This window comes from Spermophilus citellus, assembly GCF_964194105.1.
Source record: "Spermophilus citellus genome assembly, chromosome: 4".
In the NCBI taxonomy this organism is placed as follows: domain Eukaryota; kingdom Metazoa; phylum Chordata; class Mammalia; order Rodentia; family Sciuridae; genus Spermophilus; species Spermophilus citellus.
In genome coordinates this window covers 127,870,436-127,886,361 of record NC_138185.1, presented here as the reverse complement: position 1 = coordinate 127,886,361, position 15,926 = coordinate 127,870,436, and the positions used below count along the sequence as shown (strand labels likewise).

Genomic DNA, 15,926 nt, shown 5'->3' with positions numbered 1-15,926 from the left:
GTTTATATAAAATTTAATTCTCACTATAAGAGCTGCAAACTTAAAAATTGTTAGTCATAGCTGAAAAGGAAGGCAAATGGAGTAAAAAGTTTTTCACTACATAGGAATAGTAAAGACTAGTAAAGAAGAGGGAAAAAAAAAAACGTTATTGAAGGATGTTCATATGAAGGAATGAACCTGGTACATTCATGAATCCATGAGAAAAGTTTGATGAAAGCAAGGTGGTCAAATAATAATATGTTATTTAAGACTAGTTAATATGGAGCCAGAATACTTAATCTCTTAGAAAGCAGGCAGAGAAGTTATTATTTGGAAAAGTAGGAAGCTGAAGATTTTTTACTTCAAGAAGTGATAAAATGGTGGTCCAGGTCTTTTTTTTTTTTTCTTTTTTTTCTTTTTTTTTTATTTTGAAGTAGGGTCTTGCTAAGTTGCCCAGCCTGGCCTTGAACTTGGGATCCTCCTGCCTCAACCCCCCAAGTAGCTTGTGTTTTAAGCATGTGCCAATGCATCCAGCTCCTTTTTCTCTTTTGACATTTCTATTTTTCCGTCTATAACCAGTGTTCAGAGTTGTTGGCCCTCTTTCCATTCCCAGGTTGTGCTAAATGTGGACGGGTAGACAGAGTCTGGTTACAAAAGAAAGGTTAATAAAAGAACACTAGGGTGCATAGGAGAGTGTAGTTGAAGAAAGGATGGTATGTACAGATGCCCCTAAGTGTGTTTTACTTGTTGCCATGCTTAGCTTACATAACATTAACAAGTTATTTATTCTCTTTTCCCTATATTTATCTGAAATTTCTTCTGTGATGTGTGATATTGATTGTATTTCAATTATAGAAAACTTTGAGATTATACCAGTTAATAAGCTGAATAGTTAAGTGAATTGTTTCCTAGGAACAATACTGTGATTAGAGGTTACATTCCTGGTATTTGAGTACCTTTCAGCATATGTAAAATAATTATTGTATTATTTGTTGCTGTGTAACAACCCAGAACTTAATGAATTAAACAATAAACATTTATTATCTTACAGATTCTGTGGGTTAGGAATTTGGGAGTGGCTTAGCTGGGTGGTTCCAGCTCAGGTTTTCTCAGTCAAGATGTTGGTCAGGGTGGCAGTCAACTGAAGGCTCCACTGGGGCAGGAGGATCCACTTCTGGATAGCTTACTGACATGACTGTTACCAAGAGGCCTCAGTTTCTTACCAGGTGGGCTTCTCCATAGGACTTGCTTGAGTGTCATCATGGTGTGGAAGTCGGCTTTCGCCAGAACTAATGATACAAAAGAGCCAGAAGAAAGCCAATATATTAAAAAAAAATGTGTAGTTGAAATATAATTCACACACAGTTCACTCATTTAAAATGTATAGTTTAGTATTTAATATATTTACCGGGTTGTATAGCCATTATTACCATCTAATTTTATAACATTTCCATTCCTCCTGAAGATACTTTGTAACCATTAGCAGTCACTCCCCCTACCTCCTAGGAACCAGTAATCTTGTTTTCTGTCTCTAGATTTGCCCATTTTAAACATTTTATGTAAATAAAATCATAACAGTTATCATTTGTGACAGGTTTCTTTCATATGGCATTATTTTAGAGGTTCATCCATGGGGCATATTAGTACTTCATTCCTTTTTAATGACCAATAGTATTCCACTATTTGGATATTCCTCATTTTGTTCATCTACTCATCAGCTGATGGACATTTGGGTTAGTACTTTTTGGCCATGTGAATAATGCTGCTATGGATGTTTTAAGTTTTTGTGTTAACATGTGTTTTCAGTTCTCTTGGGAATATATACTTAGGTGTTGAATTGCTAGTGACATAAGCTCAGTGTTTGAAGAGAAGACGGTTTTCCAAAGCAGCTGCACTATTTTGCATTCCCTTCATCTAAGAATGTGTGAGGGTTCCAATTTCTCCATGTTTTTATCAACCTTTAAAGTGTTATTTTTGATCCTAGCTGATAAGAAATAGTATCTCATTGTGGTTTTTATTTTCATTTCCCTAATAATTTACAATGTTGAACATCTTTCGTGTGTGTGTGTGTGTGTGTGTGTGTGTGTGTGTGTGTGTTAAGTTTTACATGGACACAATACCTTTGTTTGTTTATGGTGCTGAGGATCGAGCCCAGTGCCTAGTGAGTGCAGTACCACTGAGCTGCAATCCCAACTCTCTTTTATGTTCTTATTAGCCATTCTTATATCTTCTTTGGAGACTATCCAGATTTTTGCTCATTTTTAAATTAGGTTGTCTTTTTGAAAGAGTTCTTTACATATTCTGGATAGAAATCCCTTATCAGATATATGATTTACATATTTTTTTTTCTCATGCTGTTCACAGACTGTCTTTTCCTTCTTGCTGGTGTCTTTTGAAACAAATTTTAATTCTGATGAAGTCCAATCTGAGAAACCATTTTCTAATTCAAGGTCATGGGTTTTCTTCTAAGTTTTATAGTTTTAACTGTTCACATGTAGGTCTGTGATCTATTTTGAGTTTGGTAGTGGTCCAGTTTCATTCTTTACATATAGATATTTAGTTGTCTCTGCAACATTTATTGAAAAAGTTTGTCTTTCTCCATCTAATTATCACGACTTCTTTGTTAAAAATCAGTTGACCATAAATAGAAAATATCTTTTTGTGACCTCATGGCAAAAGTTAGTGTCACTTCAGATTATCTTATGCATTAGAAGCTAGTCAATAGTACAGCTCACACTCATGGGGAGGGGAGTTGGGTTCTACCCTTTGACAGGAGACATATCTTAAGAATTTGTGGACATATTTTAAAGCTATCACAAAAATGAATCAGGAATACTAAGGAAACAAATTTAAATCTATAGAATGTAAAAGCATTATGTCATGCTCCAAGTTAAAGAAACGGGGTCAGTAAATACTGCTGTGTTGATTATACAAAGGTACTTCATGTATTTCCAAGTGTTCATTTGACACATTCAGACATTATTCAAGTATAGCAGTAAAAAGAACTGGACTTTAAAAATCCCTAAGGTAGTATAAGAGTAATCATAAAATGATTTGAAAGTTCTAGCTTATAGTTCCCTGTTGATATTAGATTAACTATTCAATAAAAGCAGCATGGAGAGAGATCTGAGTGGTTATCAGGTATATGCTGCAAAGGAATGGCAACAAAAAACAGATTATACATTGATTTAAATCTATTTTTTTTAAAACATAGGAAGAATCAGTCTTGTTTTTCTGTGCATTTGTTTTATGTGTACATTGTCAGTGTCCATCTGTGGTCTTGTTCAGAGCCAATCCCTCTACTTGGGCAGTAGATGTTTTCTGATTCTAGGCCAGCATTTCAATACTCTAGCATTATTATTATTATTATTATTATTATTATTATTATTATTATTATTCTGTTGCACCTTCATTTCATCCTCCTCCTGGACCCTTTTTAATCAGTATTCAACTATTAGTATGTTTACAATGTTAAAAAAATCTCTAGCCAGGCATGGGGGCATACACCTTTCTTCCCAGCAACTCTGCAAGATCTTGTCTCAGAATAAACAACAACAACAAAAAAAAACTAGGGATGCAGCTCAGGGGTAAAGTGCCCCTGGGTTCAGTCCCCAGTACAAAAGAAAAAAATTCTTTAAAAGTAAATCTCCTAAAAAACCCTGGTATATTCTGCTATCTTTAATTCCTCTCTTTATTTTCCTGGAACCCTCTCTAGTCAGGTTTTGTCCTCTACCAAAACTGCTTATCAGGGTCACCGGTGATACTTATAATGCTAAATCCTAGGTCAAATTTTTTTTTTTTTTTTTTTTTTGCTTTTGAGACAGGGCCTCACCAAGTTGCTGAGACTGGTCTCAAACTTGAGATCCTCCTGCCTCATCCTGTCTAGTCGGTGGGATTACAGTTGTGTGCCATCACACCTGGCTCAATTCTCATTTTATCCATTTCCAGCATTTGTCACAATCTTATCCTTTTTCTTTAAATTTTTTTTTTCTTTACTTGTCTTTCTGTGTACCACTCTGTTGATTCTTCCTTTTCCTTACTGACCTTTTTTTTTTTTAATAGTTTTTTCCCTGTTCCAGTATTTACTATTTGTAGGCCAGTTATCACTTACTAACTAGACTAGTCCTTTTAAAACACAAGTCAGATCATGTCTTTCTGCTTAAACTGTAGGGTAAAGCAAACCCTTTATATTCTGATACCACTCTGACTTCATCTCCTACTATTGGCCCCATCTATACTTTTCTAATTGTTTCTGGGACACACTAAACCCACTTTTTTCTCTGAGCCTTTCTCCATCTTCCTCCTTATGAAAGTGAGTGAATTCCCTCACTTTCTTAATCATCCTTTATAAATTAACAACCCTCCTCCCCACAGGGACATTACTCTACTTTTCTTTGTTGTGTTCATTATCATTTTATGTAGCGTTTACAGATTATCCATCTTTATCCACTAGATTGTTAACTCCATGAAAACAGGGTCTTTGTTGTACAGCTGAATTCCTGAGTGCTCTGTAGGTAGTAGGAACTAAAAATTTGAATGAATTTCTAATAGTGGAAATACAGATAGATTTTTTTTCTTAGTCACCCATTTAGCTTTTATTTCCCTTTTATTCTATTAATAATGGTTCTGATTAGAAATGCTAACTGAGCCTAAACATAAATACAAAGCTACTTGTTGCATAAATCTAGTCCAACCTTCCTTCTCTTTTGTTGATGATGAAATCAAATCCTACAGCTACTAAGTATTGTCTCCGAGTAAAACCGTTAATTAGTAGTACAGCTAAGATTAGAGTCCAAGTTTCTGGAATCCTAATTCATTGCTTTTTCCCCCACTTCTTTGATAATCTTAGTATGAGGCCAGACTTTCAAGAGTCAGCTCCTTGTGGAAAGAGATCAGCTAAAGCTAAATATATCAGTAGGCAGAAATTGAAATAAATAGGCTAAGTAGACAAGTGATATTCAGAATGGTGAAATCTGCTAATTAATGATCCATTTGAAATTGTCCCCCTGCCCCTCTGTTCATTACAATGTTTATGTTTATTGCCAAATAAACAGAGAACAATGTATTTGTTATATTTGGTGTTTTTTACCCTCAGGTGCACATGAACTTGAACAGATGCAACTGATTTTAGAATCTATTCCTGTTGTACATGAGGAAGATCGTCAGGAGCTTCTCAGTGTAATTCCAGTTTACATTAGAAATGATATGACTGAGCCACACAAGCCTTTAACTCAGCTGCTTCCAGGAATTAGTCGAGAAGGTATTGTGACTTCAGAGTAACCATGATGTTAATTCCTGTGTGTGTGTGTGTGTGTGTGTGTGTGTGTGTGTGTGTAAATATGATCTGTGTAGGGAAGCTCTTTGGGTATACAACTTTCTCTTGAATAGTCTGTTGACACTTACATACCAAAACCTTCAATTCTTGCTTCCCCCTTTTTGACATTACCCTTAGGCTAAGATGTGTTTCTTCCTTCTGAATAATTTTCCAGGGTCAAAAACGTACACCCTTCTCTCTTGGTTCTAACACCATTTATTCTTTCAGCTTACCCCAATTTCTTGCTGTATGTGAGTATATTGAATCACCGGCTTTTGTTAAGTGAGAGTTGAGTTCTCTGAGGGTTATATGATAAATATGGGTATAAGTGTATTTTAGATGTAAAAAATTGAGACAGAGGAAGGCAGAGATGGGAGGAAAGAGCAAAACTTGAGCAAAATATGTACGAGTTTGGATTGGTGTTAGGAGTGTTAAATGCCAAATGCAAGAGATTGTGCAAACTTGAAAATAGTAGAAACTTGGAGAGAATCACAACTTCATTGACCACTAAAACAATTTTATGTCTCAAAATGGAGTGATGTAAATAAGATACAAGTCTTTAACTTTTGTAATAAGGTAACATTTTCTTAAAAACATGAGACAGGAAAAATATTTTTCTTAAAAATTGTCTGATTTGGGGGCTGGGATTATGGTACAGCGATAGAGTGCTCGCCTAGCCCGTATGAGGCCTGGGTCCGATCCTCATCACCACATAAAAATAAATAAAATAAAGGTATTATGTCCAACTATAACTAAAAATAAATATTTCTTAAAAAATTGTCTTATATCTTTAAGAATTATTTTGTAAGGGCTTGAACTCAGGGGTAGACCCCTTGCCTAGCATACCTTGGGTTCAATCCTCAGGACCTTGAACACACACACACACATACACACACACACACACCTGAAATGTAGCAGTGTCAGAAGTGTATTGTTTTCTCATCAAAATAGGAATAGGGGCTAGAGTTGTGCCTCAGTAGTAGAGCTCTTGCCTCACATGTGTGAGTCACTGGATTTGATTCTAAACACCACACATAAATAAATGAATAAAATAAAGGTCCATCAGCATCTAAAAAATATTTTTTTAAAAAAGGAAGTTTCCTAAACCCATTAAGCTTTCTCTTTATTTTGTATCTATTTTTCCTGTCACCCTCTCTCATCAATTATATGTGATACAAGGTAATGATTATTAAAGTGTTTAAAATAACAAGTATTTTGAAAATACAGGCACTGTCTTTTTTTTCTCAAATGTACTTGGAACTTATTGATGCCCAAATAAGAAGCTTACTTAAAGGTTCTGATTAAATTTTAGTATTTCTTAATTTCTAACCAGTTTTTAAAGTCTCTCAAGTCAAATTCTGTTGCTGGTTGCACCTAACTTTGTAGCCACTATCATGATATCCCTGTTAGTAACTAAATGGCTGTCATGTAACATTTGACTAAGCCTCAGTCATCTATGGAGCCATCTTTAAAATGCAGGCTTAAATTGGAATTCAGTGTTGGGGTGGGAAACAGGGAGGATATCTATTTTTAAAACTTTGTACAGTTGTGATTAAACTCAGCCAGCTTGAGAGACATTTCTTAGGTAACCTGGATCTGCTTCAGAGTCATTGTCACTGTTTCTTTCTTTTTTTTTTTTTTTTTTTTTTGGTACTGGGGATTGGGATTGAACCCAGGGGTACTTAACCACTGAGCCACATCCCCAGCCCTTTTAGTTTTTTTTATTTAGAGACAGGGTCTTGTTGAGTTGCTTAGAGCCTTGCTAAGTTGCTGAGGCTTCTTCATTGTCACTGTTGCTGGATCTTACTGAAAGAGGACATTGCTCTTGAAGCATTCTTAATCTTAATAATGCTCTTGAATCTTTCTGTTCTCTACCCTTGTTAGGGTGGAGATTGTGTCAGCTTTGAACCAAGCTGAATGTTTTTCTGATGCTGATAATGGGTTCATTGAATTAACCATTGATGTTCACATATGGCAAAACTGTGTTTGCATTCAGTGGGTGCAGTGCAGAGTGGGTAACATTCCTGAGACTAAAGATGTATTGCTCTACGCTGTTTTCTTCATGAGTAACATTGAAGTTCTGTTTTTGGAAAGAGGACATTCAGAGGCAAGGGGTATTTGTTAAAAATACATGTTCTCTCCCTGCACTGTTTATTATCTACAGAAGTAGGGTTAAATACATAAATAAACAGGATTAAATACATATGAATATAAGTATTCATGTAAGACTACTAGGAACTCCACTCTTAATATCTTTAAGTGAATACCCTCTTTTTTACTTCTTTTCCTTCTCATGCTAAGTATTTCTATATCTTAGCATACTAATACCATTGTAGCAAATTTACTGGTTTTCTCTGGAGCAGTGCTGTCCAATAGAACTTTCTATTCTGATGGAAATATTCTGTATTTCTAGTTAAGCCTAACTGGCTAGTTTTTCTTTCTTATTGCTTCCTCTTTCTACCTGCCACCTGTAGTTCCCAGATGCTAGGGACTTTATAGAATGTTTTCGTTATGTAGTTAAATATATCCCCCTTTACTTAAAGAATGTGATTGTGCTGGATCACCATCTATAACTCTTTGCCTCCCAGTTTCTCTTTTTGGGGACCCATGGCCTCAGAACGAGATGGATTCTCTTGCAGCAGAACCATTGATGCATTTTGAAATGACTTTCTAGATAAGGGAAAATGAGAAGAGTAGGGAGAAATAGCAGGGAACACAAGAAAGACCCTCAGAACTTATCCCCTGAGGGGCTTGAGTAGCAATGAGCCTTAGGTTTCTTCTTTTGGGCCCTTATTGGACTGATGGTAGAGTTGAGTGAGGTGTTATAAAATAAACAGCTATAAGCATGTCAGCTATTTATGTTAATGAGAAGCTGGAAATCGAGAACAGGGTCCCTTCTAGCCCGCAGTGTCCACCTGTAATCCCAAAGTCTTGGAGGCTGAGGCAAGAGGATTAGAGTTCAAAAACCACCCTCAGCAAAAGTGAGGTGCTAAGCAACTCAGACTGTCTCTAAATAAAATACAGAATAGGGCTGATGATGTGGTTTAGTGGCCAGGAGCCCCTGAGTTTAAAAAAAAAAAAAAAGAATAGGTTCTTCTAGAGTACAGGTGTTAGTTTTAAAGGGACTTTCTTTCCCTTTGAAATAGAAAGTGAGGATAAGAGGACATGTAAAGCTGGGCATGGTAGTGCACGCCTATAATCCCAGTGGCTTGGGAAGCTGAGGCAGGAGGATTGTGAGTTCAAAGCCAGCCTCAGCAACTTAAGGCCCTAAGTAACTGAGTGACACCCTGTCTTTAAATAAAATACATTTTTTAAAAAAGGGCTGTGGAGGTGGCTTAGAGCCCTTGGGTTCAATCCTGGGTACCAAAACAAAAAAATAAAAGGACATGTAGGAGACCATAGTGATTAGATAGGAATTGAGATAAATATGAATTGGGTTTATATGTTCAGGATGATAGTAGAATTAGAGCATAAAGATTTGTTCAAGGGGATGTAGCTCAAGCAGTAACATGCTCACCTGGCATGCACAGAGCACTGGGTTTGATCCTCAGCACCACATAAAAATAAAGATGTTGTGTCCACCAAAAACTGAAAAATAAATATTAAAAAATTTTCTCTCTCTCTCTCTCAAAAAAAAAAAAAAAAAGATTTGTTCAAAAGAGCAAGTGCTAAATTGAAATTTCACAGTATGAATTTGTACTGAGCCAGATGTGATATTGCATCTAGTTTTCATCACTATTGTATGGCTGCTAGAGGAGAGAAAGAAGATAGTGGAAATGATCCAGGGTTGAAGATGGATGATAATGCACAATAGTGTGTGGGTGGTATAGGGATAGCCTGAAGCTAAGTAAAGACATAGAAAGGCCTGACAGACTAGTTAAAGGAAGAATTTGGTGTATGGTTAGTCCCTCCAGAATTCTAAAATGATAAAGTGTAATGTGTGAACTGTGCTAGAGTGTGATTAAGGTAAACAGCAGCAGCTAAGTTAGTGAAGGAAGGAGAAGGGAGAAAGGCTTTTATTAAGACCAGACACTATGCCTTAAATTTTTATACTTGATGAAATTAGAGTTTAGTAAGTTTAAGTAGCTTATCTAGCATTACACAGCTAGTAATTCAGTTAAGCTAGTGAGTTGAAGAGCTGGGAATAAGACCTAGGTATTAGGTTAAACTATGTTAAATTGCTGTTATTTGACCATTTGACAAAAACAGCAATTTCATAGGGTATTAGTGTGTGGCCATAATAAGATCAGAGTACATTTCAAATATTTACCATGTTGATGGAAGAAATGGCCTTTCTTTTTAATCAGTCAGGTAATTTTATTTCTCTGACAAATATTAACTTACCTTTAGTTATATAGTCTATTCTTTTCCCTTTATCAGTTGGCAGACCACTTAAGTACAGTTAAGATGTTTTGTTCCTATTGTGTAGTAAGAAGTGGTAAAATAGTCATTCAGTTAGTCATTTTTATTGAATGAGACCAACATTTTCAGTTTTTCTACAGATAAAAATTTCTACTCTTCTTACACTGCAGCACTGGATTTCCTGGAACAAATTTTGACATTTAGCCCCATGGATCGATTGACAGCAGAGGAAGCACTCTCTCATCCTTATATGAGTATATATTCTTTTCCAATGGATGAGCCAATTTCAAGCCATCCTTTTCACATTGAAGATGAAGTTGATGATATTTTGCTTATGGATGAAACTCACAGTCACATTTATAACTGGGAAAGGTAAATTGATTTTAAATTAGAAAAACAGTGAACCAAAGTATTTAAATTATATATGATAAGACTATGCAAAAGTCAAGATTTTTAGAAATGGCACTTTTGGGTTTCTTGCTCAACTTACTAATATCTTTAAATAGCCTTTAGGTAATTTAAATATTTAATATTTATTGGCTAGGAAATAGATAATGAAGGCTATTTTGAATGTCTTTATAATTTGCATTCCTTAAAGTCTTTTAAATGTGAAATCTGGAAATCTGAACCATAAACTCACAGATTTTAAAATCTTTTGATTTTTTCCGCTGGGGATGGAACCCAGAGCCTTGCCTAATGGTTGCACTTCGCCATTAAACATATACCTCCATCCCAAGACTGGTATGATGTATCAGTAAGAGAATGTCACATTGTGTAACATATGTAGATTTTTTTTTTTTTTTAAATTCAGGTTGTTGGTCTCCAGTAAACCTTCACTTCTAGTCTGTCTTAATTACCAGAATGAAAATTTGTAAGGTACCTGAGATTAGATATCTTCATTTTGTGGCCATAAAATATTTGTTTGAAACGTGTGGAATTAAACTATAGATAGGCCAGCCACCTAGATATGTATCTGCAGTTGTATGGATAAAAGAATAGATAAAAAGGGAGAAATGAGACGGACGTTATTACCCAGTATACATGTCTGATTACACTACTGGTATGACTGCACCATATATGCCAGAGGAATGAGAAGCTGTGCTCTACTTGTATACAGTGTGTCAAAATACATTCTACTTTCATGTATAACTAATTAGAAAAACTTTAAAAATTAAAAAAAAAGGAGAAATGATATTTGGTCTTATTTAAGAGTAGAACACTCAATTCTTCATGGAAATTAAAAGATCCCATTGCAGTTATCAAATATCATCTCCTAGTATTTTGTGAAGTAATAGATCTTACCTGTCCCCCCCCCCTTTTTTTTTGTACTGAACCCAGTGGTGCTTAATCACTGAGCCACATCCCCAGCCCTTTTTTTTTTTTTTTGAGATAGTTTTTCTACAGATAAAAATTTCTACTCTTCTTACCACTAAGTTGCTGAGGCCAGCCTTGAACTCAAAATCCTCCTGCCTAAGCCTCCCAAGCTGTTGGGATTATGGGCATGTACCACTATGCCTGGTTTACCTATCTTGTTATTTGACCATTTGACAAAAACTGGGTATGGTGGCATACGCCTATAACTGGGTATAGTGGCATACGTCTATAATCCCAACTGCTCAGGAAACTGAGGCAGGAGGATTGTAGTTTTAAATCCAGCCTCAGCAACAGCACGGCTGTAAGCCTTGTGAGACCCTGTCTCAAAATAAAAAATAAAAAGGGCTGTGGCTGTGGCTCAGTGGTTAAATGCCCTTGAGTTAAATTTTGTGGCACCAAAAAGAAAGATTGTAAGTTCTAGTGAGGCAGAGAAGCCTCACGACTGTTATCACCTTGTAGACCTAGCATAGTGCTTTCACATAAGAGACACTCAGTGAATTTGAAAATGATATCATACATGGAATAACCCCAGTGTATTATTTTCAGGTACCATGATTGTCAGTTTTCAGAGCATGATTGGCCTATACATAACAACTTCGATATTGATGAAGTTCAGCTTGACCCACGAGCTCTGTCTGATGTCACTGATGAAGAAGAAGTACAGGTTGATCCTCGAAAATATTTGGATGGAGATCGAGAAAAGTATCTGGAGGATCCTGCTTTTGATACCAGTTACTCCACTGAGCCTTGTTGGCAGTACCCAGATCATCATGAAAACAAATATTGTGATCTAGAGTGCAGCCATACTTGTAACTACAAAACAAGGTCATCATCATATTTAGATAATTTAGTTTGGAGAGAGAGTGAAGTTAATCATTATTATGAACCCAAACTTATTATAGATCTTTCCAATTGGAAAGAACAAAGCAAAGAAAAATCTGATAAGAAAGGCAAGTCAAAATGTGAAAGGAATGGATTGGTTAAAGCCCAGATAGCGCTAGAGGAAGCATCACAGCAACTGGCTGAAAAAGAAAGGGAAAAGAATCAGGGATTTGATTTTGATTCCTTTATTGCAGGAACTATTCAACTTAGTTCACAACATGAGCCTACTGATGTTGTTGATAAATTAAATGACTTGAATAGCTCAGTGTCCCAACTAGAGTTGAAAAGTTTGATATCAAAGTCAGTAAGCCGAGAAAAACAGGAAAAAGGAATGGCAAATTTGGCTCAATTAGAAGCCTTGTACCAATCTTCTTGGGATAGCCAGTTTGTGAGTGGTAGGGAGGAATGTTTTCTCATCAATCAGTTTTGTTGTGAGGTCAGGAAGGATGAACAGGTTGAGAAGGAAAACACTTATACCAGTTACTTGGACAAGTTCTTTAGCAGGAAAGAAGATACTGAAATGCTAGAAACTGAGCCAGTAGAGGATGGGAAACTTGGGGAGAGAGGAAATGAGGAAGGATTTCTGAACAACAGTGGGGAGTTCCTTTTTAACAAGCAGCTTGAATCCATAGGCATCCCACAGTTTCATAGTCCAGTGGGGTCACCACTTAAGTCAATCCAGGCCACGTTAACACCTTCTGCTATGAAATCTTCCCCTCAAATTCCTCATAAAACATACAGCAACATTCTGAAACATCTGAACTAAAACACTCAGCAGACATTTCTTTTTGTATTCTTCATGAAATGTGTTTGTCTTTTTTTTATTACTAGTGTTTAAGTCATTTTTTACTTGAATCAGATGGTGTCATTTAGTAAGGATTTTTATTAGTTCTTGTTTTTTAAAATCCAGAATTTTTTTCTACATGAGATAGTTTTCATTTTAACTGGCATGTCATTTGCACACAAAAAAGAATAGAGCAAAATAATGCAATGCAGGAGGAGACAAAAGAAATGCACTAAGACAAGTAAAAAACATTCTCTCATAGAACAATGATCTGTTTTACAGGAAACAAAAATCTTGCCTTGAAATTTACACAGTGAGACTGTACATAATTGCATGAAAATATCTATTTTTTTCCTAAAACATTTTTCATTCATTAGTATTTTCCAGTTTTTCATACTGTACACATTTCTTAAAACACATGATACCAGCAGCAACTGAAAATGAATGCCGAATTTGGTACACATGTGTTATCTACCTCAAGGTAACAAAAGTATGTGGCAAAACATATACCACCCATAGTGCTTCACAATATGCACTTCTATTTAGCCAGCGTTTATTGTAGTAAACTATTAAGACTCATTGTTTATAAATGTTCTGGTATTCATTCTTTATAGTGAAGTGTTAATACATCACATCTTATTTATTTTAGCAAATCAGTATATTTTCTGTATTTAATTATAAAATTAACTTAGTTTTAAAACTTTATTTGCAACTACACTTTTTCCATTTGGCACTATGGTTTGTTGCCTACCTAGCTGAATATATAATGTCAGCTTATCCTAAGGCTGTCCACTTACTTAATTTACTTAAGTGTTCATTTTAAGTAAAGTACTCACTGTGTATAGGAATTTGTATTTTGGAGGTGCTTGATCTATCTACAGAGAAAAATTAGGAATTACTTTATTATAAAATGCTCCTAGAAGTCTTAATTGTGTTTATTTTTTAAAAATACTGTAATGTTAGACTTGTGTGCATGGAAGTAATTAAGGTACATCATTATTGTAGTTTTAAAGTTGTACATGATAAGACATTTTTTGTTTTTACTGTATGTTTTTACCGAATGATCTATTCCCCATCCCAAGGCAAGCATGAATAAAATTAGGTTAAATGTAGCATGTGGCATCGCAGTCTCTTAGAATTTGTTTCATCTATTTTATTTTACTGAATACTGTCTGTATCTTTGGCTATCCTGTTTGAAGAAAAAGGACAAATAAAACATGGCCAGCAAAAATGGCTCCTGTTTCACTCTTTAGGTAGTGAAAATTATCTGTTAGATGGAAAATTACTACCAGACTTCAGTTCCATTCCTTAGTATCTTTGAATTGTGGCTTTAAATTATTAGTCTAAAGGCTGAAAAGTAAAGTCATTTTTGTCTTCACACAAAAATCTTACATTAACTTCACACATTAAGATGAAATAAAGCTTTATATATTTGAACATTTATATGGAATAGGTGTGGAAGGTGTGAACTATGTAGAGAAACCTGTAAATATATTTGGTGTACAAATACATTTTTATCTTCCTGTTTTTAATTCCTGAATATATAGCCAGAATTGGGATTGCTGTGCCATATGATAGCTCTTATTTTGAGAAGCTGCTATATTTTTTTCCCATAGTGACTGCAACAGTTTACAGTACCACCAACAAAGGGTTTCAATTTTTTCATATCCTTGCCAACTTTTTTTCTTTTGGTACTGGGGATTGAACCCAGGAGTACTTTACCACTGAACCAAGTCCCCATCTTTTTATTAATTTTTAGGCAGGGATTTGCTAAGTTGCCAAGGTTGGCCTCAAACTTGTGGTCTTCCTGCCTCAGCCTCCTAAGCCCACTGGGATTACAGGTGTGTGCCACGACACCCAGCCTTTTTGGGGGGACATGGGGGGTGGAGGGGGTAATGACTGTCATAAAGGATATGGGATGCTCTCGGATTTTTGATTTGTATTTCCATAATGATTTAATATACATATTCTTGTATGCTTTTTGGCTATCTGTCAACTCTGGAGAAATGTCTTTTCAAGTTCTTTGCTTATTTTTAAATGGTATAGTTTAGCTGTAGGAGTTCTTCATTCAAGGTATTAACCTCTTATGAGGTATTATGATTTGCAAATATTTGCTCCCATTTGTAGACCGCCTTTTCATTTTGTTTCACTTTGTTTTCTTTGCTGAACAGAAACTAAATTTGATGCAGTGTCACATTTTTGCTTTTGTTGCCTGTGCTTTTGGTGTCATATCCAAGAAATCACTGCCAAATCCAGTGTAGTGAAACTTTCTATGTTGTAAATTTTGGGTTTAGATTTTTGTTTTGAGTTGATTTTTGTATACAATGCAAAGTTAAGGTCCAACTTCATTCTTTTGCATGTGGATAGCCAACATTTATTGAAGATATCCTTTCTCCATTATGTAGCCTTGGCATCTGTGTTGTCGATTATTTGACCATGATAGAGTTTATTTCTGTTTTTTTTTTTCTTCTTCTTTTTGAAGAGAGGAAAGAGAGAAAATTTTTTTAATATTTATTTTTCAGTTTCGGTGGACACAACATCTTTATTTTTTATTTTATGTGGTGCTGAGGATTGAACCCAGTGCCCTGTGCATGCCAGGCGAGCACGTTACTGCTTGAGCCATATCCCCAGCCCCTTCTTCTCTATTCTTATACAGTGTCCTGCTTTATGCCTTGTCAGAGTTTTTGATAGCCACCTGGCTCTCTTGGCTACTATTTGCATGGAATAACTTTCCATCCTTTTCACCTTCAGCCTATGCATGTCCTTGTATTTAAAATTATTCCCTTTAGATAGCATATAGATTTTTTAAAGTTCATTTAGCCACTTTGTCATTTAATTAGGAATTTTAATCCATTTATATTTAAAGTAGTTACTGATAGGGAAAGACTTACTATTGCTATGTTGTTTTCTAAGTCTAATAGTTATTTTGTCCACTTTTACTCTTGCCACCTTACTTTGTGTTTGATTTTTCTTTTTTTTGGTGATGTGCTTTCATTCCTTTTTCATTTTGTTTTGGGCATCTTTTATAGATTATTCTCTTTGTGGTTACCATGGGAATTACATAAAGCATTGTGGTCATATTTCTTGTACTTTAGGAGTCTTGTTAACAAGAAGTTGGGGACTAATCTGATATGATGAAGATTTGAGCTTACTTTTTCTTCTGTTAGGTGCAGGCCCTCTGCTTTAATTCCTAGGTCCTTGATCCACTTTGAGTTGAGTTTTGTGCATGGT

The 15,926-nt window shown here is 35.5% G+C and overlaps 1 protein-coding gene across 3 annotated transcripts in view; it reads left to right on the top strand.

Annotated features, from left to right (window-relative positions):
• The window catches only part of MAPK6 (mitogen-activated protein kinase 6), a 46,326-nt gene that overhangs the window by 19,812 nt on the left and 10,588 nt on the right, over positions 1-15,926 (top strand). For 2 of the 3 annotated variants that reach the window (XM_081289097.1, XM_081289098.1), the window contains exons 4-6: positions 5,075-5,239; positions 9,826-10,027; positions 11,576-13,926. In XM_081289097.1, the coding sequence (XP_081145223.1) occupies positions 5,075-5,239; positions 9,826-10,027; positions 11,576-12,677 (1,469 nt within the window). In that variant the 3' untranslated portion in view covers positions 12,678-13,926. Of the gene's footprint in view, positions 1-5,074; positions 5,240-9,825; positions 10,028-11,575; positions 13,927-15,926 lie in introns of those variants that run through there. The other variant, XM_081289099.1, reaches the window with a different exon arrangement.